The 27972-nt window shown below is 34.3% G+C and overlaps 1 protein-coding gene across 2 annotated transcripts in view; it reads right to left on the bottom strand.

Moving 5' to 3' along the window:
* LOC124356582 (NF-kappa-B inhibitor cactus-like) overlaps window positions 1–26013 on the bottom strand; it is a 55093-nt gene extending 29080 nt beyond the window's left edge. The window contains exon 1 of one of the 2 annotated variants that reach the window (XM_046807668.1): window positions 25977–26013. In XM_046807668.1, coding sequence (XP_046663624.1) covers window positions 25977–25998 — 22 coding nt within the window. In that variant the 5' untranslated portion in view covers window positions 25999–26013. Of the gene's footprint in view, window positions 1–57; window positions 203–25976 lie in introns of those variants that run through there. The other variant, XM_046807667.1, reaches the window with a different exon arrangement.
* Between the last annotated feature and the right edge of the window lie 1959 nt (window positions 26014–27972).

The raw sequence follows: 27972 nt of genomic DNA, 5'->3' as shown, positions 1-27972 counted from the left end.
CCCTTTACTATTAAACAAATAATTTATGCCATGAAATTATTCATTATCACTACATACTTGTGAAGTCTTCTTGCGACATCGTGTGAAGCTGAAATCCCAGCAGAATCACATAGCTTAAAAACAACCGAACAAACAAACAAACACAGGCCTTGGTGAATTCACAGCGACAATAATGAACAGAGAATATAACCTAGTCTGTGGACAAAGCTTCGCGGTGGCAGTGGCTCTGGGATCAGGGTGGCATTGACTTCAATTGGCGGGTTTTCCCAGCTGTGACACAATAACCGACGCTAATCCAGATAAGAAGGACGTGCTTGAAAACGCAAAATTTCGTAATAATTGTTTAGAAACAAAAACTTATTTAATGTTGGGCAATCGTATTACTGTACTTTGCTACAGGGATTCCCTTTACGAGCGAGATCTGGTTATTACGAGGAAAATAACTGTTATTGGAAATTATACGTGTTTGTTTGCAGAACGTGGTGGAAAGCTGCATGAATATCAATAGGGAAGCACTGTTCCAGAAAGAGGAAATACTTTTTTGGCGGGATCTATTTTCTTTAAATAATAGCTTAGACTTAAAAAATTGGATTTGTTTAAAAAAAGTCCAAAACATAATTAAAATAGCAAGTTTATATCAAGTAAATCGTATTTGAAAATTTTTACGATGCACAAGACATACGTATAGACATCTGTGATGTGGAGATTTTGTCATATGCATGCAATAATAACCGATGTGTGTGAGTACTTTCTAATTTTGTTACTAAATATGCCATCCTGAATCAGTAAAGTCAATAATTTTGTCAAAAAAAAATTAAAATTAAACCCCACCACATTAAAGAAACATTTATAGATGGCGAGGCAGATTTTTAAAGTAACTAAATGCGTAAGTAATCTTAATAAAGAACCCATTGAAAAGAGTCCACCCGTAGCTAAACATTATAAGAAGTTTACAAAATGAACGCAGTTTTCTCTCAACTCACCGAGTGTTTGTTGCTGACAGAGATGTCCACATGTGACTAGATGGGAGAGACTGCCACAACACTTCTTCCACGGACATAACTCTCTATCTGTAAGCTAATATGCCATATTAACTCCCACCAAGTTCGCTGGACCAGCTGTTGTAATCTAAAGCAACATCTGTAATAATTGTTTTTTTTGTTCTGTCCTTATGTCTGTAATTATGTTTTTTTGTTCATAGTGTGGACTTATGTCCACAGCATGAACCCACGACTCTCTTTACGATTTAAAAATTGCTTTCAAAATTTCCAAGGATTGGTTGAGCTAGAAAAATGCAATTAAAGGTTTAAAACATCTGTAATTGTAGGTCCTTAAAATCTTTTGTAGGAAAAAATTACCTAGAAGCAGCTATATCGGCAAAACTAGTCCCCCGCGAACCCCTTTTCTAAGTCACCTTAGGGAGGTTTCTGACGTGCCTGAATACAATTTATTTTCATCCAAGGTGATTCAAACTTTACCTAATTCACGTGGGCCTAAACGTGAGCATGGAAACCCTTATAACAGTTAGATTACGCAGTGCTAGAGAAATCAGTTATCCCAAGCCAATATAAATAAGGAATACTGTTGTCATAAATGTTACGAAACGTACCTAGGAATTTCTGAATACGTAGTTACAAAGTTAAATTAAGAGATAAAATTACCCATAATTAATAGGCTTTCTGTTAACTTTTGTGGGGGATAAGGAATCTAAAATACGTAAATCCTGAAAATGTTTAAATTTTAGTTATATCGTAGTATGAAACATCCGGACTCGTGAAACGATGTTTGCTTGTTGTAAGTATTCGGTTTGTAGATACAAACGAAGCTGTACGTATTCTGTTTGTAGACGCACACGAAGCTGTAATTATTCTGTTTGTAGATGCACAAGAAACTGTAAGTATTCTGTTTGTAGATGAACACGAAGCTGTAATTATTCTGTTTGTAGACGCACACGAAGCTGTAATTATTCTGTTTGTAGATGCACAAGAAACTGTAAGTATTCTGTTTGTAGATACAAACGAAGCTGTAATTATTCTGTTTGTAGATGCACACGAAGCTGTAAGTATTCTGTTTGTAGATACAAACGAAGCTGTAATTATTCTGTTTGTAGACGCACACGAAGCTGTAATTATTCTGTTTGTAGATGCACACGAAGCTGTAAGTATTCTGTTTGTAGATGCACACGAAGCTGTAAGTATTCTGTTTGTAGATAGACACGAAGCTGTAATTATTCTGTTTGTAGATAGACACGAAGCTGTAAGTATTCTGTTTGTAGATAGACACGAAGCTGTAATTATTCTGTTTGTAGACGCGCACGAAGCTGTAAGTATTCTGTTTGTAGACGCACACGAAGCTGTAATTATTCTGTTTGTAGATGCACACGAAGCTGTAAGTATTCTGTTTGTAGATAGACACGAAGCTGTAATTATTCTGTTTGTAGATGGACACGATGCTGTAAGTATTCTGTTTGTAGATACACACGAAGCTGTAATTATTCTGTTTGTAGATGTAAGTATTCTGTTTGTAGATGACACGAAGCTGTAAGTATTCTGTTTGTAGATACACACGAAGCTGTAATTATTCTGTTTTGTAGACGCACACGAAGCTGTAAGTATTCTGTTTGTAGATGCACACGAAGCTGTAAGTATTCTGTTTGTAGACGCACACGAAGCTGTTAGTATTCTGTTTGTAGATGGACACGAAGCTGTAATTATTCTGTTTGTAGACGCACACGAAGGTGTAATTATTCTGTTTGTAGATGCACACGAAGCTGTAATTATTCTGTTTGTAGATGCACACGAAGCTGTAAGTATTCTGTTTGTAGATAGACACACGATGCTGTAATTATTCTGTTTGTAGATAGACACGAAGCTGTCTGTAAGTATTCTGTTTGTAGATAGACACGAAGCTGTAAGTATTCGGTTTGTAGATAGACACGAAGCTGTAAGTATTCTGTTTGTAGATAGACACGAAGCTGTAAGTATTCTGTTTGTAGATGGACACGAAACTGTAATTATTCTGTTTGTAGATGCACACGAAGCTCTACTTATTCTGTTTGTAGATGCACACGAAGCTGTAAGTATTCTGTTTGCAGATACACACGAATATGTAAGTATTCTGTTTGTAGATACACACGAAGCTGTAGGTAATCTGTTTGTAGATGGACATAAAGCTGTAATTATTCTGTTTGTAGATGCACACTAAACTTGACAAACACGCCATATTATAATGACCCTTACGAATTTACTTTCGTCTTCTTAAATTAAGGCAAAACATTGTTTTAAAATGAAATAAATTTCTGCACAATTTCTTTTAAACATGATTTTAGGAATTAGGTAATAATTTAACATCTTTTTATCGCATTAATCTAGCAATTAATTTGCGATCAGGATATCACTAATGAATAATCTATTGTTATCTTAATGTAGTGTTTTACCCTCACACACTCCGTTGTGAAGAAGAAAGTTAGATACTGTAAGCTGTGCCGTTGTATTACCATATTTATAAATTGTAATCAAATTTGTAATCATATTTTTACAAACCCGTTCTACGTTTTTACAGTTCTCGAAAGAACGTGAGTACGTGGGGTATGATGTGTTGTAAACAGTGCGTAGTCGGTGATTCAGAGCCGACCTTTAGTCCGGAGACCTCGGCAGATTTGCGGACTAAATATATCCAAAAAGGCGGGCTAAGTCGGGAGCTGGGGGATTCCCGCGGGACGAAAATAACGGGAGAGAAGGCGAAGGCATTCCGCAACTAAAAATACAGGGGCAACGATCGGCAGGAGTGTGTCATGGAGGGGTGCTTTCGAGACGGTTTGGGACATCTGCTTCTCGGAAACGCGCTGAGGGGGACACCGCATAGAAACTTCCCCAACCGCCTCGCGTGACCAAAAAGGGTGTGGGGAAGCACGGTCGCCCCCCTACTGGGGATTTTCCAAACCCAGTCATCGCTCCCTGCACGCATTGGTGCACGCTGAATCAATTTCAATTCTCATCATTCAAGTTGAATTTGTTTCAAATATAGTGCAAATTTTTAAATAATAATACAGTAATTAAAATTTCTAGCAAAAGTAAACTTACATTCCATTTTTACTGGTGGAGAAATCGTTTTTTGTTAAAAAAGTAAAATATTTATATTTTGAATTTTTTTACTCCCTCGATTTCTTCTTTATTTGCAAGATCGTAAACGTATGGAAGTACGTGTGTCAATCTCTTTATTAGGCTCTATTTAAATAATAAAATGACAACGTAGATAAAATGCTAAATATAATATAGTTTTATTTGACGAGTTAACACGAAATATGTATTGAGGGAACAGGACTTTTCCGGACATTGCCATCGTTCACTGAAACAAAAAAATCAGTAACACTACGTTTCGAGATCTGCAATCTGATCTCTTATTCAGGTAAATAACTAACCTAAGACATAATTACAAACTAGGTTAAAATAAACAACTTATACCTGATCGTTGTGACACGCATAAGTCAGGAATCACAACCACCATGTTGTGTGTCAACTTCACTAACTCTAAAATATGCACTTAATAGAAAACTAAACACAACACTAATTATTAAAACTGAACTACAGAATACAGGTCACAATAAGTCTGCATTTGTACACCAACCACCTATCTACAACTGACCAGAGGCCAATAGCTAAAGGATTTGTGATACCTGACTTAGGCGTGTCACAATGTTCTGGTATGATTTGTTTATTTTAACCTAGTTTGTAGTTATGTGTAAGGTTAGTTATTTACCTGAAGAAGAGATAAGATTACAGATCTCGAAACGTAGTATCACTGAGTTTTTGTATCACTGAACGATGGCAAATGTCCGGAAAAATCCTGTTCCCTTCACAATCCTTCCATCGTCAAAAATAAACTTCAAACAAATAAATATGTGTATCAAACCAGACATGGAAATCTGTTAAACACGTCAAGAACGTCAAGAGAATATATAAAAAAACAGATGTATTGCAGGAAAATAAGTCAATTGGATGACGACTCCACCTTTGTCCAGAAACGACACTTAACTAGTCCTCTAAATGATATTAAATCTTTTTAACGAGAATTTTGGTACTGCTTAGATTGCCTTCTCTAGAAACCATCATGCGGTTGGACGATGGGAAACTTTAGTTTACGTCTGAGATAAATACTACTTCTTTGTATAAGTGGATTGCGCGTAAATTTTGTAAAGTAGATAACTTTATTATGATAAAATTTCAACAGCTTTATTGTCGTCTAGAGTAATGTGACAGTCATTCTGAAATTGACTGTACATCTATTTGTGGAGATATACCAATGCATTTATTAATACTTTCAGGATTTGAAAAAGATTGCATCATGTGATTAACTCTTTCAAAACTGTTTGTACATTTACTTTAACAGGCACTTGTTAGAGATAAATGCAAATTGCTGTATTTTAAGGTGAACTCTGCGAGGATTATTAGGGTGAATAATACTTGACAGAAATTAAAACTAAATTTCCTCAGTAAAATCATTAGTTACCATTAAACTTTGTATGTTATGATTAAATGTTTTGTTCCAGAGTGTTTATTGCAAGTTTAAGGATGCCTGCCTGCTACTGCAGGACACTACATCCATTCACAACTGCGCATAATCTGCAGAAAGTTAGAGTAGGCGCTTTATGTGAAGTTTTTATGAACTACTATAGTACGAGATACTATACTATAGTGCAAGCCTGCCCGTTTGGATTTGTTTTATGAACTACCATAGTACGGGACACAATACTATAGTGCAAGCCTGCCCGTTTGGATTTGTTTTATGAACTACCATAGTACGGGACACAATACTATAGTGCAAGCCTGCCCGTTTGGATTTGTTTTATGATCTACCATAGTACGAGACACAATACTGTAGTGCAAGCCTACCCGTTTGGATTTGTTTTATGAACTACCATAGTACGAGACACAATACTGTAGAGCAAGCCTGCCCGTTTTGATTTGTTTTATGAACTACCATAGTACGGGACACAATACTATAGTGCAAGCCTGTCCGTTTTGATTTGTTTTATGAACTACCATAGTACGGGACACAATACTGTAGTGCAAGCCTGACCGTTTGGATTTGTTTTATGATCTACCATAGTACGAGACACAATACTGTAGTGCAAGCCTGCCCGTTTGGATTTGTTTTATGAACTACCATAGTACGGGACACAATACTGTAGTGCAAGCCTGTCCGTTTTGATTTGTTTTATGAACTACCATAGTACGGGACACAATACTGTAGTGCAAGCCTGCCCGTTTGGATTTGTTTTATGAACTACCATAGTACGAGACACAATACTATAGTGCAAGCCTGTCCGTTTGGATTTGTTTTATGAACTACCATAGTACGGGACACAATACTATAGTGCAAGCCTGTCCGTTTGGATTTGTTCTATGAACTACTATAGTACGGGATACAATACTATAGTGCAAGCCTGTCAGTTTGGATTTGTTTTATGAACTACCATAGTACGAGACACAATACTATAGTGCAATCCTAGCAGTTTCGATTTGTTTTATGAACTACTATAGTACGAGACACTTTACTATAGTGCAATCCTAGTAGTTTGGATTTGTTTTATGAACTACTATAGTATGAGACGCTTTACTATAGTGCAATCCTAGCAGTTTGGGTTTGTTTTATGAATTACTATAGTACGAGACACTATACTATAGTGCAATCCTAGCAGTTTGGATTTGTTTTATGAACTACTATAGTACGAGACACTATACTATACTGCAATCCTAGCAGTTTGGATTTGTTTTATGAACTACTATAGTACGAGACAATATACTATAGTGCAATCCTAGCAGTTTGGATTTGTTTTATGAATTACTATATTACGAGACACTATACAATAGTGCAATCCTAGCAGTTTGGATTTGTTTTATGAACTACTATAGTACGAGACAATATACTATAGCGCAAGCCTGGCAGTTTTGGATTTGTTTTATGAACTACCATAGTACGAGACACAATACTATAGTGCAATCCTAGCAGTTTGGATTTGTTTTATGAACTACTATAGTACGAGACAATATACTATACTGCAATCCTAGCAGTTTGGATTTGTTTTATGAACTACTATAGTACGAGACACTGTACTACAGTGCAAGCCTAGCTGTTTGCATTTGTTTTATGAACTACTATAGTACGAGACACTTTACTATAGTGCAATCCTAGCAGTTTGGATTTGTTTTATGAACTACTATAGTACGAGACAATATACTATAGTGCAATCCTAGCAGTTTGGATTTGTTTTATGAACTACTATAGTACGAGACACTATACTATAGTGCAATCCTAGCAGTTTGGATTTGTTTTATGAACTACTATAGTATGAGACGCTTTACTATAGTGCAATCCTAGCAGTTTGGGTTTGTTTTATGAACTACTATAGTATGAGACGCTTTACTATAGTGCAATCCTAGCAGTTTGGATTTGTTTTATGAACTACTATAGTATGAGACGCTTTACTATAGTGCAATCCTAGCAGTTTGGGTTTGTTTTATGAACTACTATAGTACGAGACAATATACTATACTGCAATCCTAGCAGTTTGGATTTGTTTTATGAACTACTATAGTACGAGACACTATACTATACTGCAATCCTAGCAGTTTGGATTTGTTTTATGAACTACTATAGTACGAGACAATATACTATAGCGCAAGCCTGGCAGTTTGGATTTATTATTTATCATTCAGTTTTCCCCTGAATTTTCTGAGCAAGTAATAATGCCTAACTAAACATTGTAACAGCGAATCATTGCGACATAAAGCTCATCGAGAGGAGCAAGCCAGTCAAATGCGACAATGTGAGAAGCCAACAGAAAACTATCCGTCAGGTTTCCCCCGTAATATTCCAAGTAAACACTCGATTTGCATTAAACCGATAATTATTCATCAGTCTGACTCATTTAACAGAAACTGACGAAATGTTCCTTATTGTTACGCGGTGTAAGGCTGGGCATTCCAGTTGTAACTGTATTCACCGAGAGAGCAAACCACAAAGTATAAGTTATAGTGTCAGTTTGGTTTTATTATTTATTAATAATGTAAAGAGATCGCAATTAATTATTTTCATACCAGTGTTATTGCACTAATCTAATCTTCCATACTGGTGCGATGTATACAACAGTGTATTTACCACAACTCAGTCTGCAATGATATATCGTACTGTTACTAAGAATATCACATTAAATTAATCTCTCTGTCCAAATCAAAGTTAAAATAAAGCGTTTTCTATTGAGCATCTATCTAAGAGGCTTCTTGAAAGTGAGCTAAAGGCGATTTAAATCAGTTTCAGACTGACCGACCTAACCTTAAACCTTAATTGTAAAAGTTTAGTCAAAATTCTTCTGTTGGACTTTGGAATCTGGGTTCCATTTTTTTTAAACTACCTAGCTCATATTTGACCAGATTGACTGGGTTGGACCTGTACTAAAACCCTCATTCTAAAAGTTTAAGTAAACCTCTACTGCAAGGTTTTGCGTTACATTTTCCGTAATTAGTTCATACTGCACCAGCTACCAAAGTGGTCTATGGGGATACCACATAGCCTCCTGAATTTTGAGTTCCATTTTCCAAAATTATCTTATTTTAGACCTACCTATGCTTAGTAGACCGTCCTAAAAGTGTTGACAAAAATCCTTCTGCAAGATTTTGAGTTTAATAAAAGTTCAATAAAAGCCAGCTTATACTTGAGCATAGAATATCAGGTATACCAACTTATGTTACAAAAATGAAACTTTTCGGAGGGTCACGAAATTTAGTATCTAAGTCCCATAAACCCTTACACCCGGAAGCTGAGGCACTTTTTGTTTTCGTCTTCTGAGAAGTTGAAATTGCAGGTTAAATTAATGACTGCATCAATGTGTTAACTAAATTGATCATTCCCCGCATTTCAGGATGCAATCATAGTTACCTTATCCCCATGCTAACATTTTACAATTTTACAGTTTACGTTTATTAAAAACTGATTTTTGCTCAACCCCATTTTCTTAAAGTGTAGGCAGTTATTCAACTGGATTTCGCGATCCATTTTGAAGAATTCATTCACATTAAAATATAGGATTATATTATATTTTATGTAATATAGCGTCCAGATTAAATCCTGCTCAATTTTGATCGTATATAAAGAATGCAATAAAGTATCTTTGATTAGTAAATCCTTGAATTGGTACTTAGTTCTAGTTGTAGTAATTGGTAATGTAGTTGTAGTTCTGTGTAGGCCTTTATATCATTACATCGAAGAAAATTATTTTATAGTCTCTACAGAATTTTTCTTTAAGAGCTATGGACATAATTATAGTGCATTGAAGCAGTGTAGTCAATATTTTTTGTAACAGGTTGTACTACAGGTTGAACCAAACGAAATATAGTAGGCAACTTACACCCAAGGCATACATGTCATTGCGGTGTATAGCTGACTAATTAGTGATTCAATACAAATATCGTATGGCATTTCATTGCAAGCCTGGGTTGTGGCAAATACACTGTTGTTTAATGCACTTAAGCCTTGGATATATTGTTTAAACATCACACCAGTATAGAAGACTAGTTTTGTATGATAACACTTCTATGAAAGTAATTAATTGCGATCTCTTTTGCGCATGTTTGCGCAAAATTATTTTCAGCCATTTATGTCTTGAGGTCTTTAGCCAAGTATAGCCCAGCTCAGGTTCTGATGACGGCTTTATTATGGCTTAATTTACCGCCACCTTGCCTACGGAGTGGTTTTGTGGGGGGACTGTGCAAACAACCATTTCGTGAGAGTGTTCAAATTGCAAAAGCAAGCGATTCGAACAATCGCTCATTTGAATTTCAGAGATGCTTGCAAAGAAACCTTCAAAAAGTCTCTAAATTTTCGAAACAACTTTGTTCTATATGTGTAAATTGCACCATGACAATTGGCCAAGACGTTCATTCGTATGAGACCAGAGGCAGGGAAAACTACCGAACTGGTAGACGCAGAACGGTGGTTTCGAACATCTGCCCTCACAGGCAGGTGTTCATTTCATCAACAAGCTGCCCAGTTGAACAAAGAATGCAGCAACACCCAATGTGCAAAAACACTCGTTTGAAACTCTTTTTAGCGTCACAAGCATTTTATAATGTTACCGAGTTCTTGACTTTTGACTGGGAGATCGCCCAATCGGGAGATTGAATTCGGCTCTGTAGGTGGATAATTGCAAGGAATTTAAGATGCATGAATGTTGTTAAATTGTATGTTTGAATGTGATCCTGATGTGGGGAGAATGTGCCAAATTTTAGCTCTGAAATTTGAATATCGACGTTTGCTATACATGTAACTCATGTCTTTAAGAAGCTGATTGACTGATTGATTGATTGACCCAATCTTGCGAATTATAATGTAAGAATTACTAAGCATTTATTTCACGACATCATCATCATAGCTTTACACAGTTTAAAAAAACAGTAGAATTTAAATTGAAGAGTTTGTGGCTGAATCTTTTTTAATGTTGTCTGTTCAAATGTTATTTATTTAAAATCAAGGGAACATTCCGACAACGGTCATTGTTTTGAGCTGTCTATCAAAACGAAGAGTCATTGTCAAAACACACTTCAATGTTCTTAGAGGAACGTGGAGCGCAAAGAACACAATCTAAACACCTCTCTCTTCTCTAACTCCCACTCCGTCCCCCTCTCAATCTCCCTTCACCTTCCCCCCATCACCCCCTCAACCTCCCACAACATTCTCACTCTTACTCTCTTAGGGTGCCTAAAAAATACGATGATAACAGTGTCAGGACGTGGCATAAATAAACATAATTTTGTAATATATATATATATATATATATATATATATATATATATATATATATATATATATATATATATATATATATATTTCCAATTTGTCGTATTGTATATTCACCCAATTAATATTTAAATAACTTAATCATTTTAAGCAACCAGACAATAATATACTATATTATAGCCTAGGTATAATTTGAATGTCACTAAATGCTTAATAAAATTGTGGTAGATATTTCACTAATATATTTTACGAAACTCTCTGGTCTGTTAAAAACATTGTAATTATTGCTTACTAATCTCTCCAAGCCCAGATTTTCATGAACGAAATTACTTTGTAAACAAATTTATCGAAAGTAATTTATAAAGGGGCGGTTACGCCATGAACGTAGCTAGGAAATAATTTAAGTGGAATCCAGACAACTGATATTTTCCCGTAGTGGACAGAGAGTAAGGCCCCATTTTGTTCCTTAAAAAGTTCATTAACTGTTTCTGTGTTGAGAACGATCTTTCAGCAGTACGTAAGTAATTATGAATTATTTAAACAATAATAATCGTTAAACAAAATTAATTGCAAACTTTGAAAATTTGGGGGGATCCGGCCCCTTGGACTCCATCGGTGGCTACGTCCCTGGATTACTTTAAAACTAAAAAACCGCAGATTGTAAATCTCTGTACATTTTATTTTTTTTTAGCATGATAGCCATAATAGGTACTTTTCTTACGGAAATGCTATGATATAGATTGAAACTGTACTCAATATAACGATTAATCACTTGCTTAATTCAATTTGCACGCACGTCGATTGATTAGATGCATAGTAAGTGCACCATACCATTCAGAACAGGCAGTAAATAAGTATATACAATGTACATATGATTCACTTACACATATCAGAATCAGCACAGCGACTGATAGAAGACCATACGCTCAGAAGCCCCCACGGTGTAGAGTCCAGCACTATACTGCCTCTAACGACAAGAGTACAGTGGAGGCTAGGGAATTCCTACACAACCATTCCTCGCTTGACCCGGAAACAGATTAGGAAATGTCAAGAACCCTTTTCCGGAATCCTGGCTCCATTTCCAACTGTTGCAGGGAAAGAATGTTACAAAAGAAATCAATTTAAAAAATGTTGGGACTACCACGCTATAGGCCTAAAACCACAGAGGGGTTTTTAAGCAAGCTTCCGCGTACTTTACTTTGTTGCAACTCATTTGACCACTTCCAACATCGTCAATCGGAGACTTATTTGATTCGGATTTCATTTTAAGTGTGGAATATCTTTATAGTTATTCTTATCACCGAGGTATTATTTAGTAGGGTAGTGTTCCGGAATTTGGGTGGTGCTTACATCTCCCCCTCCCCTCCACCCCTCACAATCACCCACCCCCTCTCACCATCCCTCTCCTTCCCTATCTACCACTCTCCATCCCTCTCTCCTCACTCTCTCTCTCTCTCTCTCTCTCTCTCTCCCTCTCTCTCTCTCTCTCTCTCTCTCTCTCTCTCTCTCTCTCTCTCTCTCCCTTTTTGTATCACTGAACGATGGCAAATGTCCGGAAAAACCCCTGTTTCTTTAATCTGTTAATCTGACAATATCAGTATTCGCAGTTAGTTCATGCATAATTTACTTAACAATTTTATTTAGGGCGAAGGGTTTTTAATTGAAACAATAACAAAAGAAAATACTTCATTTATACTGGTGGCGAAGAACTATACAATGCTCACAATCATAAAACTGCATTTAATAAAACGATTTCTTCGGAGGGTTCAATGGCAGCGATTTGTTCCAATGTAATTTTTTAATAATATTTAAAAAATCAATCTTCAAAAGGTGAATACACACGAGAGTCTGTAGGTTTCAAACCAACAGCTACTTCCTCAGTCATCGGTGTTTCCCTGAAGAATCAGACCTACAAGAGTCACAACTTTGGTATTTGACAACTGGTCGTTCACTCACGCTCTCGACGGATTTGTGGACTTGAATGGACTACTGGCTGCATGCACATGAGCCACTCTGTCTAGTCATCTTTAGGTCAGGGACTGGAGGTGTGACAGTTCCTGGTAGTGATGACGTCACAGTAGTCAGCTGATCGCACGCGTCATCCGCGCTTATTAGATCAGCTGTTATTGACTCACCTGGTTGCACTTTGAGGTTATGTTGTGTTCTTTGATAAACCAATTATACTCTCTAAGAATATAATATTGCTGCTCTTTTCTTATGCTCCGATCAACGTAGATCATTGAATCACTTTGAATTCTTAGCAAATACAGGTTTAAAGCAGAAATGAAAGGCTTGGAGTAAACGAAAACAATATGTTCGCCTAAATTCTGAAATGGTTCCTAACCTTAAAATTCACGCAAGGTTTACATTACTTGCCTTATAGTATGAAATGATTTACGATGTATGCTGTGTTTTATAGAAATAATAACACTTTTACAGTCTCAGCGTAGCAAGGAAAATATTTTGGGAGGTCAAGACAACTGATATTTTCCCAAATTGGACAGAAGGTAAGGCCCCCCCATTTTGTTCCTGAAACGTTCTTGACCCGTATCTGTGTTGAGAACGATCTTTCCGCAGTACATGTCAGTAATACTGAGTTATTCAAATAATCGTTTACTAAAAAAATTATTTTAGAAAATTTAAAATTGGGGGTCCTAACCCCATGGATCTCCTTGCTGGCTACGCCCTTGGGTTACGTTAAAAATAAAAAAAAAACACCGCAGCTTGTAAATCTCTCTCCAAAAACGTACTTTTTGGAAACTTACTCACGATATATTGTGAAGGATGGGGTTAGTGTAATTGAAACAATTAAAAATGTGGGGGTCCGGGTTCTTTAGATCCCTTTGCTGGCTACGTCCTTGTCTCAGCAAAATATGTATTAGTGCGTTTTTATATCATGTCTGGAAATTACTTTTAAGTTTCAAGGTCCGTTTCACTCTATTGTGTCCGCTTGGTGAGAGCAACGCTTGTGCAAGTTGGATTCAAGTGGAGAAGAATACGACAGCTTAGACCAGGTGAATTTAAAATTAGTTTGAGGTGAGAGAAGGGTAAACGTATATCCTTTCTGATCTTAATCCGCTTTCCATAAATGTCCAGCTATGATTCATGAATCTAAATGACCAATGGCTGCATTGGATTCAGAAAGACTTTCGTCCTAAAGAATTCCAGAATAAAATTGTATCATATGTAATTCCTATTAACAGTTTATTCAAGTATCTAACGCTAAAAAATTCGAGAAAAAAATCTAGAATTGGAAACGGTGGGGGAGGAAGGAAATTGTAGAGTGGTGTTTATTTAACATAGTCAACAAAACATTCTTTCTCAAATACAAACCCCAACGGTAATTGTAATACAGTAAGTCTTATTATAGCCAAATGTGTAATTATTTTTACTTAGAGACCGAACCACAGACATTGCGGTCCTTGCCCTGCTAGAATGCCATCAACATATCATACTCGCCCCCAAATTAATTGGTTTACTAAATTACACCATAGCAGTGCGCCATAGTCGAAAAACGCACCTTGAATTTTGTACCACATAGCATAATTAACGTAAATAATTGTTTTGTAAAATTGTTTATTTGCTCAAACAATTATTTATATTTCAAACCAAGTAATATAGCTACACTATTTTGTTTGCTACATGTAAAAAAGACGTAAAAGAAATGAATATTGCTTCCAGAAGGACTTGATTCGAACCTGATAAGGAAATAACAATTTTGTAGAATTCTGAAGGAACAATTAAAAAAGGATTATAATCTATTTTGAAATTACTTGGACTTACAATAACAGATTAGAGAACTCAGAAGGTTCAATGGAACATTCTTCACAGCACTGTCCGGCGGCCTGACCTAGGACTACCAGCTATTGACGGTACGTAGCACATCACTAGCGAACTCTATTGACTGGTCCTAGGAACTAACCTCAGTAAGACGTCTAGGTTTGGGATGTCTTTGATCAAAAATGTAACTAATTTAGATACGGATCATGATAAGGGGAAATAAAAGTTAAAAGGATAAATTAATTAAAGTAACTAATTGTCTTGAATCTACATTTCCTAGCCTTCGGGTTACTCCAGAATACTCGTTATTACCATACAATACGGAATTTCCTACTGATTAATAACGCTTTATAGATGTCGAAATCCCGACAAATCGCAATATCGGATTCCCAGATTGCAGAAACACTCGCGATATATCCAGGAAAGGAGGAGACCCCTCCCCCTACAATCCAGTAATAAAAATGGAAATAGAATTTAAAAAAATTATTATTTTAGTTATGAGTGACGTCAACTATAAATAAAGTTACTTGGACAATCTTACGTTGATGTATTATTCCAGTCAATGTGTTCCGTAAAACAGCAGATGAAAAAAATCATTAAAAAACAATATTTCCCATATCAACTGTACAACCATATACTCGTAGACAAATGTCCGGCCCGTCTATACTCCATTATGCTCCATATTCCATCCATTTTTTTTGGCAGCTGTTAATTACAAGCGTAACTATTTATTGTTATCTATAAGCAACGTCCTATTTTTAAAAAATTTTAAAAAATCTAAAATTGATTGAATTACACCTATTATAGCTAGACAGTTATTGTACGTCGTGTATTGTCATATTCTAGAGAAATAAAGCATTTCAATCATAAATTTAGAACATAACCTATTAAAAAACCTAGAATTTCAATCCGCAATTATTCGAACTATAATCCATCCACAGCGACGCACTGATAACAGCGCCAGCGAGGGGTTTACTTAATAATTTTACAAAACCAAAAATACTGTTTTTTACTGTTTAAAAATGCCACAATTTTTTTTCAACATAGTGCTAGAGAACTGAAATTTTCACAGAATATTTTTAAAACCTATTTAATGAATTTTGTAGAGTTTGAAAATGTTCGTTGCATAAATGGGCAAGTAGTATAAAATCAAACGTTTAAACCTCTTCGTGGGACACTGTATATTACGTTGTAAACACATAAAATGGCACTAAAGGAAATCCATAAGTTTATTTTTTAATTTTTTATCACTTAAAAATGCAGCTGGACGAAATAAAATACGGGTTTTTACTGTTTTTAAAGTATAGCTTTCAAAAACGCCACCACTTTTTTTCAAAAATTACTAGGGAGCTGAAATTTTAACAGAATATTTTTCAAAACTGATTTAATGAATTGTGTACAGTTGGAAAATGTTCGGTGCATTAATGGGCAAGTAGTATAAAACCAAACGTTTAAACATCTTCATGGGACACCCTGTATATTACATTGTAAACACATAAAATAGCACTAAAGGAAATCCATAAAATTTTTTTAAAATTTGTTATCAATTCAACTGGGCGACCAAAAACGATTCGGACATATTGCTTACAAAACGAGTTGATCGAGGCCGAGTTTACTACTCAGGGCACTGCGCAGTTACATCTGAGACTTGTTGGCCAATGGGGGATACCCCTGCTATCATGTCCTATAACGACAAGGTAACGTTTATCGGTAAACACCTTGACAGGGGAAGTCCGTAGTCGGCCGACAGTGTCCTCGACACGGGCTCACTTTGATAACAAATGATAAATAGTGAACATAATCTCCAGAAAACAATTCAGCAGTCGAGAGCTAATGTGTGTAAATCACCGGTTCAAGATCTTTAGTAATTTACTACTTCAAGTTCAATAAATTAGTCTAAACAATGAGTTGTATTCATTTCACTAATGTTACCACTACAAGAGTTGTAATTATCTGCAAACTGATAAAAGTCTTTCAAGACTGTCTTCAGGACGGAGCTAGTCTAAGCAAAATTACGCTTTTCAATAATAAACTAAGAATTGACTGATGTGGCGTCATCAAAATAACACAATTTGTAGAAGGATACCCAATTGAAGTTTATTTTATAAAGTAACCAGAAACAAAAAACATGATTTTATTACTTTTACACGTACATTGATTGATTGACAAGGTTCGTAGTTAGAAATAAGGGGAACATTGCATAATGAATAAACGACTAAATAATTTCTGACGTCATCATATTAATTCAATGTGAATGTTAAAATAATCTATCCATTTCGTTATTTCTTTACTACATTTGGTAATAACCTGCTTCGAACATTTAAAGTCTGTGCTAATAAGTTGCGGTGAGCATGTACAGAGGAAGCAAGGTCAAGGTTAGGTTATGTTATGTTATGTTATGTTAGGTTAGGTTATGTTATGTCTAAGTTAAGTTATGGTTAGCTCTAGGAATACAGGATTACAGTTACGAGTTATTATTGAGAATGCACAACTGGAGGCAAGGAACTGGTCTTATTCCAATAGGCTGTTACCGCGATAAATTAAAACTCCGAGATTCTGAGCTTATCTGGATTAGTTGAACTGGCTTGGTCCAATATCGATAAGAGAACTACTTCAAAACAATTTCCAGAGTGAGTTTTCTGTTTGGAAATTGAGAGACTTAGGCTAATATCTATGGAAGTATCTGTAAAAGTGTTACCTACTTTGAATTGCTTCGATCTCATATTTCATATTGCCTAATTCTTCGAGGACACACCCATCTACAGCTAATTATTGTCAATTCAATAAACAGTTCTAATTACAATTTATATGAGACTATCACAAGATCACTGCAAACCATTATTCATACATAATAAAACATTAATCATCTTTAATCTATTACATTGTACATCCTAATAATGTTATAAATGCGAAAGTGCCTTTAGTTGTTTGTTTTGCTTCCACGCGTACGTAAACTATTCAACTTGTTTTTTCCGTGGACATTCTTACGGTCCCTGGGATGAATATAGGCATATTCTTCTTTCGAAATTCCCTTCGGAATACGCCCTACTGGCCTATAAAGTAGCGACAAATCTCACCTTGGTCTCTAAAAGTTGTAAAATAATAATAAAAAGAGCATGTTTAGTGTAATCAACTGTGTTGTGTTAACATTGTTTATTTTAATTTTTTTTACATTTATAGTGAGTAGGCCTACATTTTCAAGGAATAATCATTATTTTTATACCGTTTTAGAAGTTCAGTGATTAGGTACTCATCTACTTTAGAAAATACCATAAATCATAAGATGATCAGAATTTTACACTGAAGACTCCCTTTAAAGCATTCGGCAAGTACTATGCTAAATGAAGGTTTGCTACATTGTGATGCTTTGAACTAATGTGCTAATTCCAGCTCTATGTGTTCTCAAATATTAACAATATTTTTCAGTGTATAAAGAAACATTGTTAATGTACTTTTGACTGCACATTTTATCAAATATTAAATATTAGATCTAATGACAATGTTATTACCTAACTTTTACTATAAATTTAGAGACTGATATAAAATCCATCTTAGTTCACTTTTTACAGAAGTAGGCTTCTCTGATCTGTAGTATGTATATTCTCTTGTTCGAGAACAAGGCAAAATGAAGCATGGAACAAAAATACTAAAAACAAATTAAATTACAATGGCCATAAATATAAACGTTTTCACGTATTTTCTTGATCATGGCAACGAGCCAAATTCAAGATTGGCGTAATTCACTTGGAGTTAATTCATAATTAACTCGAACCAGAAGTGCTCGTACAGGTACAGACCCTACGAAATTTCGTGCGAAGCCACGGTTAACTGGTAGTTTATAGTATTTTGCTACACCTAACCATCATTCACTCTCTTACAAGCATGCCTTTAATTCAAACTCTCCAAAGGCATAACATTCATTCACACTTTTCAAGATACAAATGTAAACTGGACCTACCTAAACACATACTAACGAAAATTGGATCATCACACCAGGTAAATTCAGTAACAAATTATAATAATTTCCATATCAGCGCTAAAGGTACCTCTTTAGAAAATTTTAAAAACATTATACTTAACTGACTGCACGCCAATCCAGTTTATTCTGTACAAACATGTTTTAATATTGCCGTGGAGCGGGGGTTTTAAATTAATTTAACACATCCTAACTCATGAGCATACAAATTTTCTTATTTAAAATGTTTGTCTAATAGATTAAAATAAAAATTATTAATATAAATAATGTTTTGAAAATAACATTGACTTTTTTGTCTTAGGACAAGAAGCTTAAAAATTGCACTTAGTCCTATAAGAACCTTAGTGCTGCTTCCGGAGTGGCAGGATATTCAGGATGGGTAAGGTTAGGGGGTAGGGGCCGCCTCCTATTGAGATCCATGAGGAAGAATTAGGGCACTAATCTGAAAGTCATGTCTCCCCGGAAGAAGGGGAGGCCAGCTCTGAACAGCCTCTTCAGTCAAAGCAGGCAGGGGGTGCCACACCCTTGTTGAGGCTAGCAAGAACCTCTGATACTTAGGGAACGAACCCCACCAACTCCAACAGTCATCTCTCGCAGCAGACTAGACCTATCGAATTACCCTTGCACTCCAGAATCTCGACATCTGCGGTTAGTGATGTGCCGCTCCTGGACATCCAAAGGGTTGCCCAGATTTAAGTGACACATCGGTTTTTGCTGTGCCCAGTGGTAAGTTCAACTGGAAGGTATAAACCAGCCAGAAGTGATTTCTGCTAGGTAAACATTGATCTTTACTATTTGATGTAATGGTATGATCAATGAAAATACAGATATTTGACTACGTGACATTGAGTTTTACGTTACAGTGCGTGAATAATTAATCAGTAATCTCAAAAATTAACTGAAGATCATTACAAGCTCGTGCTACATCGTTTCCGAATAAGGTTTAATACAGACAAAACTGTCCCTACTCCAACAGAGTTAAACAACAATTTCTAAACTGTAGAACATACCATAATAATGGGTGATTCAAAAAGAGCGCCGGTTTCGATATATAAAATTAAGATAAATATTTTAATGAAAAGAGTAAATATAAATACCTACGCCAACATCTTCATATAACCTTCCGATTTCACGTATGAAACATGATATGCACGTCACCTCTACTGTGCTGACACGCAACAACTCTGTCCATGAAATTCCCTATGACTGCACAGCAAGTGTCTTATTTCCATTTTACCGACAACTCTTCGATTTCCTCCTTCAAGCCACTGATGTTCCTAGTTTTATTGGTATTCAACGATGACTTCACACAATCCCAAAGACGAAAGTCACAAGACCTTGGTGGCCATTCATGGTCTGATTTCCGAGAAATGACGCGATCCTGGAAAAAACTTTTCAATGGTTAGACACAGAACGCAAGAACGAGAGAAATACCAGCCGTGTCAATAATCTGAATGTTCCAGGAAATAGATACGAGAACAAACATTGTTACCAACCGATAAACGAAATTTTATCAGCCGTTTCAAAACCGGCGTTCCTTTTTAATCGCCTGTAAAGAAGTCGTTTTAATCATTAAACTTTATCTGCATGGACATTGAGGGCCAGAATTGTTAATATGCCATAAAACAAGAGCCAAGTCTCTTATAATAGGTGCCAGAAGTCGGATCTAGCCTTGGGGAAGACCGGCTTGCCTGTACTGTCGGCCATATTGGTTTTAGCCCTATTGGTGCAAAGTTAAATTTTGGCAGTTACAACAGTTTTTGGTCGTAGAAGTATGGGAGATAACCCATTTTATAGATGCTATTAATACCCGTTATGGGATAATACAAGTATGGGAAATAACCCATTTTAAAGAGTATGGGAGATAAAAAAGTTTATAGATGTTATTAATACCCGTCCAAATGTTTCTTAAAAGATGAAACAGTAGAAATATGATATAATAACCCACTTTAGACCTGTTATTAATACTCGTTCAAGCGTTTTTTTAAAGATATTTCTATTGATCTTTCAAGAGGAATTTCAAACTAGTTTTTACCTTATCGTTTGAATACTAAGAAAATAAGCTTTATAAGAAGAACGGAAAGAGTCAGTAGACTATACGTATTACTATTATCTTTATAAAAGATATGTTAACTATAATTCTACTACCATACCGAAAAAAGTAAGGACGTAAAGAGTTTCAATTATATTATTATCGTTTCCTGATCATTAGAAGATTAAATAATATACATACATATTCATGTTTATGAATTGTATAAATTTAGTGGATTGGCAGATTAACCTACTGGTAATCGTCTTTCTAACCTAAACATAGTTAAATATCCACAAGAACATTTAGTAAAAGCGTGAAATCATAATCATACGATATCATCAGTGGTAGGTAATTCCTATAAATTTCTTTGCTAGTGGGGTTTTTACAGACAAATCGTAAACATGCGTCTAAATTACGTTATCGCATAAAATGGCGTATCTCATTATTTGGCAATGATGCAAAGAACCAAGCTGAAAGATTAAGATTATTTATAAAATCATTGACGTTTTCATATACCAAGTAAATATTATACTAACTTAACTGCCATATAGTAATAAATTACGCATGTTAACAAATGTAAATTTAATTTCGTACAAATTACGTTTTATATTTATTTATTGATTTTATATATCGTGTAATCCTTGAATGATTATAGTTTTTAGTGTAAATGTAACAAGTAGAATGCTGGTTCTTGTTACGTAATTGAATAGTAAAATAATCATTGTTTATGAATATCATCACCGAATAAAAAGTAGAAAAACATTAAATTGTAGTATTAATATTAGATAACAGTTTATCATGCTCTAATGCCTGATGGATCTCTTATCCCCTTTTTCGGAAAAGAGCCAATATCAAACACTTCTACAAGTAAACTTTAAGTAGCCTATTTGACGTTTTAGGCTGATTCTTTTAATTAAAAAATGTATCATGTAAGTAAACTACACAATCTGCAACTTTATATAACAATATAGAATACCTGTTAGATACAAATTTATTTTAAATTATGTAGAATACAATTATGTTTTCCATTTCTATATTAAGGTGGTAATTAAAAAAAGTACATGCATTTATTCATGGGCAAATTATTTTACCTTATACTTTAGTATTTTTCCATAATAAAGGGGAAAGGGGGAGGTTTTGTGTGTTTTGAAAACGTTTAAACAGGGACATAAATATGTCAAGTCCTATAACTTATAAAGGGGTGTTGTTTTTTTGATAAAAATAAATTATATAACCTCTAAAAAAATTTTTTTATCAAAAAACAGATACAGTGTATTTTAATAAAAGAATTCGAAAAAAAACGAGATTTATTTTAATTGTGTTTAATGACGGTTATTTACAAACTCAATTTACAGATTATAAAATGTAACCAACTGAACACAATATAAATAATTAAATACAGTTAAATCTGTAACAGTTAAAAATGCACAAGCAAAGATGTATTGTATTAAAAAAAATACCTATTGAACTCTGGAGGAAAGTGTGTGTTTGTGGACCACTCAAAATAAAAGTATTGTTACAGTAGTAGTACTAAAACAAATGTTAGATCATCTAATTGGAAGGACGAAACTAAAAGGGCAAATTATAGGTAGCAACGAACTTTTTAACGTACAGGCTTTTTGATTTTAATAGCTCAGCCGTGGGAAAACATTCTACTCTGTTATTTCGAAGATGAACAGTTGTTTAGTTCCCGAACCGGACTGGGAAGGTCAACACAGTCAGAGAACCAACCAAGGTCTGCGCGGCGGTCAGTATCTGTTATAATTGTTTACAACCAACTGATAATTTATCACTGATCTAATCTCGAATTCCTTGGGAATGTGCGTCTAAAACCAGCCATATTGATACTACTAATGCAATGAAACAAATTACATAATTGTTACAAAGACTGTTATTTTGTAAAGGTTTCTTAGAAAAAGTTAAGGAGTTTTTGGCTGTTGTTATCAGTGAGGAGGCCGAGTCCCTTATCTCTGTTGACTACAGATGGACATGATTAACTGACAATATTGTTCCTTCTCTTTGCCAAACTAAAGATATAAATTCTTTTTCCACTAATCAATTATTATTCATTTTTGTTCACTCATTATTTTTATTTTCCTCGTTCATTTTTTTCTACATTATTGCTAATTAACAGAAAATTCTCGAATCATTTATTCTACATGAGATTATTTCTTCAAATTAAAAATTGTATAAAATTAATCCAAACACTGCTCAAGATAAAAATACGAAACCTAAAATCTTCAACTCGAGTCTACGCACAGGCCATTAAGGCCCTTGTGGGTTCTTTTCCCAGGTATTCTTAATTATACAGAAATTAGGTAGCAAAATAATTTATTCTAATCGTAAATTCTTTTTCACTAGGCACTTAAAACAAATGTAATTATCTTTCTTAATCTTGTTCATATATGGATTTATTTCGTTTGTGATGTAAGATATTTTTATTATTTAGCTTTATACTATTTTTTGTTAATGGTTTAGAATTATTACATTAACATCTGTTATAAAAATGCTACATTTGTTTTCTTTTTTAATATAAAATATTTACTTTTGTGTGTTCAGTAAGTTTTTGAAATAAATGTGATCTTGATTTGATTTTTGTAAATTCAATTCGTTCTGATGAGATATAAAACGTAACCTAGTGATTACTCTATGAAATCGGTTGCGCTTGAAATTCCCTTTCGACCCAGTCCAATATAGCAGTTGTATTTATATGAAACCGTCTTTCAATTCCAAAATATGGAATTATAAAAATACAGCGTTTCAAAGATGTCAATACTATGTCTGCTATAAAATTTAATATTTCTTTTTGCTGAGTTCAAAGTTTTTATATAAAATCTTTAACGGATCAATTTTTTTCCGAGACACGAAAAATATACCGCCGCAAATATACCCATATTTCCTTGATCAGGAACGATGCAAAATCAGCCATGGAACAAAAAATACTAAGATCGGAGTAAATTACAATGACCATAAATATATACACTTTTTAACATATTTTGATGATCGTGGGAAGAAGTTAACCCAACATTGGCGTCGGAAATATAATTCACTCGAATCAGAAGTGCTCGTACAGGTATAAAACGTACGACATTGCGTGAGAAGCCGCGGGCTAGTCGTTTAATAATGAGGACACAAGTTTTCATATCAGCTTTTAAAGAGATTGGGTTTGAAGGTCTAGTTGTTTAATTAGCGGAAATGTAAAAACAAACTAAATGTTATTTCTGATAATAAAGTTGTAACACTGAGCAAATTTTAACAATTTAAATTCCTTGAAAGAATAACAGGATTTTGGACATTTGCCATCGTTATAGGTTATAAAGGTGTACCACAACGTTTCGAGGATTAGAATCTATAATCTTTGTCAGGTGGGAATAAATATTCCAATCCTCGAAACGTTGTGGTACACCTTTATAACCTATAACGATGGCAAATGTCCGAAATCATGTTATCCTTTCAAACCTTCCATCGTCAAAAACAAACTTTAAACCCCTTAGTAGGCATTTCAAAATAAACAAAACGTTAAAAAATATAATTATATCCTGGATGAGATAGTATTAATAATTATGTGTTCTGAAATGTAACCGTATTAGAAAATGTTTTATCTTATAAGTTATAAGTATATTCAACATTTAAAAAACTGATATACTCATGAGTTACGATAGCTCAAAATCAAGTATGTATAACCCATCTGCAAGATGCGGTAAGTAGACATTCTAGACAGAGATAAACAGCTGGGCACTCCTCCCCAAATCTTCTTAAAAACATTTTTATAGCTTGAATACTCCATACAGTTTCGTGAATTTTAATTTTCAATCCGTCACACTTTTTTGTTTCCTTTTAAAACCTTCCAGCTCAGAATGATAAACTACAGAAAAATATTTACCTAGCAAATTCTATGTTCATACTTTTATGTACTAGGATTAATGACGTTATTTCCTTATGTCTAATTAAGTATTGCAATTAAATGGAACTGTTAAGTTCCCAATTAAATATTTAAGTACAATCTCATTCCAATGTTCTATTAAGATTGGATGAGTGCTCCGTGACCTACTCGCCCGTTAATATGTTCATTGTTATGTTGATTGAAATCGTTGCACACTTATTTCGTTTAACAAAATATTAGGAATATTAATAAATAAATATGAACATCAGAAATAAATGAGCTAAAATTACTTATATATACGATGTGCCACCCACAATATACAGTTATATCTGTTACTTTAAAACCAAAGTGTGCATATATAGTAAATATTCCACAAGGAAATAAATTAATTCATATTTCCTAAACTTAGGATTACGTTACAACAAACTTTAATCGATTGAAGTACGATTACTCACTAAGTTTGTCATCCAGAAATGAGGATTTTTAACTAATTTAAACTTTTTGAATGCCTCTTAAAATATCTGAATTTATTGTATGCTCCCACTGAAAGTTCATACACGGAGTTTTTATTATTTAAAACCTTAAGACGCACAAGAATGATTCCTTTGCTATCGAGAAACTCTAAATGCAAGAAAAGAGAGCATAACTTATTTTTCATTTTAGGAATACCTGTTATGGCTTCAGTAAGAGTAATAAAAACTCATAATTAGTGAGAAATGCATCAAAATAGTTGTAAAAGGTTGAGAATAGTTTTCACAATTTCTTAATTTGGATACTTATCAAAAGGCCTGTGCTAGGAATAGAGTAGGCTACATCGAATTCTTGGAGCTCTTATCTCTACAAGGAAATAACCCAGAATGCTCTGGATGATTTTTTTTCTTTGTATGTAATTTGAATTGCAACTGTACAAAATACAATATTGCGTGTATGTATCGCATTAGAAGACTTATCAAATTAAGAGATCGTTAGATATTTTAAAATGTTTTGTGATGTAGCTGTTGCATCACATTTGAACAGTTAGGTACTTCTTTGAGGTAAGTTAATAAAAACTCATTTTTATTGAAAAATGCATTAAAATAGTTGTAAAAGGTTGCGAATCGTTTATCACAATTTCTTAATTTGAATACTTATTAAAGGCCTGTGCTAGGAATAAATCGAATACGTGCAGCTTTTATCTCTACAATGAAATAACCCAGAAATGTTATGGATGTTTGTTTTTTGTTCAGTGTATGTAATTTGGATTGAAACTGTACAAAATACAATATAGTGTGTGTATATATCATATTAGAAGACGTACAAAATTAAGATATCGTTAGATATTTGGCAGTGTTTTATGATGTAACTAGAGCATCACATTGAAAAATGAGGAACTTCTTTGAGGTTAGGAAGACCTTAAGAAGAAAGTACCCTATGGAGACCTACTGGAGAAATGCCCTAAATAGAAATACCACTGAAAGTCGTGAATGGTGAATGGTGAATGGTGATAGAATAAAGAGGCACAATTGTCATACCTGAGAGCAGGAGGGACGGCATATTGCGGAGCGGCTGCGGCGGTGAGCCTCGACTGCGGAAATCCCATCATGGCCACCTGCCTAGAGTTGCCAGGGAAACCCAGGAGTCATTATCCGGCAACGCCACCGCCAGCCGTCCATGGAGTGCGCGGGGTCCACGGGCAGAGTGATACACGAGCACACATGCCAGAGTCCGTGGCCGCACAACTGCGTCCTTGTGTCGCAGCTACGAATTGATGTGTGGATCAATTATCAACACTAAGGGTGTCATTTATACAACTCACCCACGACTTCGCACGCTATTGCCTTCTGAAAAACAGGGCAACCTTGAGCATATTTTTTTTGAACACTCCTGAGATAATTTATGGTCCCCGAGATGCATTCCAGTCTCCTGATCCACTTCAGATTTATGTTTTGGAACCCTCAGAGTGAAACAGTACCTGTGAAATAACTCGAAATCCTCATTATACATTATATAAACCCAGAAATATACGATGACCTCTTTATTTGATACGTCTTTTAATGTGATACGACATATATACATAATATCGTGTTTCTCATTATACATTATATAAACCCAGAAATATACGATGATCTCTTAATTTGATTCGTCTTTTAATGTGATACGGTATATACATAATATCGTGTTTCTCATTATACATTATATAAACCCAGAAATTCTCTTAATTTGATACGTCTTTTAATGTGATACGGTATATACATAATATCGTGTTTCTCATTATACATTATATAAACCCAGAAATATACGATGATCTCTTAATTTGATACGTCTTTTAATGTGATACGACATATATACATAATATCGTGTTTCTCATTATACATTATATAAACCCAGAAATATACGATGATCTCTTAATTTGATACGTCTTTTAATGTGATACGACATATATACATAATATCGTGTTTCTCATTATACATTATATAAACCCAGAAATATATGATGACCTCTTTATTTGATACGTCTTTTAATGTGATACGACATATATACATAATATCGTGTTTCTCATTATACATTATATAAACCCAGAAATATACGATGATCTCTTAATTTGATTCGTCTTTTAATGTGATACGGTATATACATAATATCGTGTTTCTCATTATACATTATATAAACCTAGAAATATACGATGATCTCTTAATTTGATATGTCTTTTAATGTGATACGGTATATACATAATATCGTGTTTCTCATTATACATTATATAAACCCAGAAATATACGATGATCTCTTAATTTGATACGTCTTTTAATGTGATACGACATATATACATAATATCGTGTTTCTCATTATACATTATATAAACCCAGAAATATACGATGATCTCTTAATTTGATACGTCTTTTAATGTGATACGACATATATACATAATATCGTGTTTCTCATTATACATTATATAAACCCAGAAATATACGATGATCTCTTAATTTGATACGTCTTTTAATGTGATACGGTATATACATAATATCGTGTTTCTCATTATACATTATATAAACCCAGAAATATACGATGATCTCTTAATTTGATACGTCTTTTAATGTGATACGGTATATACATAATATCGTGTTTCTCATTATACATTATATAAACCTAGAAATATACGATGATCTCTTAATTTGATACGTCTTTTAATGTGATACGGTATATACATAATATCGTGTTTCTCATTATACATTATATAAACCCAGAAATATACGATGATCTCTTAATTTGATACGTCTTTTAATGTGTGATACGACATATATACATAATATCGTGTTTCTCATTATACATTATATAAACCCAGAAATATACGATGATCTCTTAATTTGATACGTCTTTTAATGTGATACGACATATATACATAATATCGTGTTTCTCATTATACATTATATAAACCCAGAAATATACGATGATCTCTTAATTTGATACGTCTTTTTAATGTGATACGACATATATACATAATATCGTGTTTCTCATTATACATTATATAAA

Source organism: Homalodisca vitripennis, chromosome 3 (assembly GCF_021130785.1).
Source record: "Homalodisca vitripennis isolate AUS2020 chromosome 3, UT_GWSS_2.1, whole genome shotgun sequence".
Taxonomy (NCBI): domain Eukaryota; kingdom Metazoa; phylum Arthropoda; class Insecta; order Hemiptera; family Cicadellidae; genus Homalodisca; species Homalodisca vitripennis.
The sequence above is the reverse complement of the archived record's forward strand: the minus strand, read 5'-3'. Positions and strand labels throughout refer to the sequence as shown.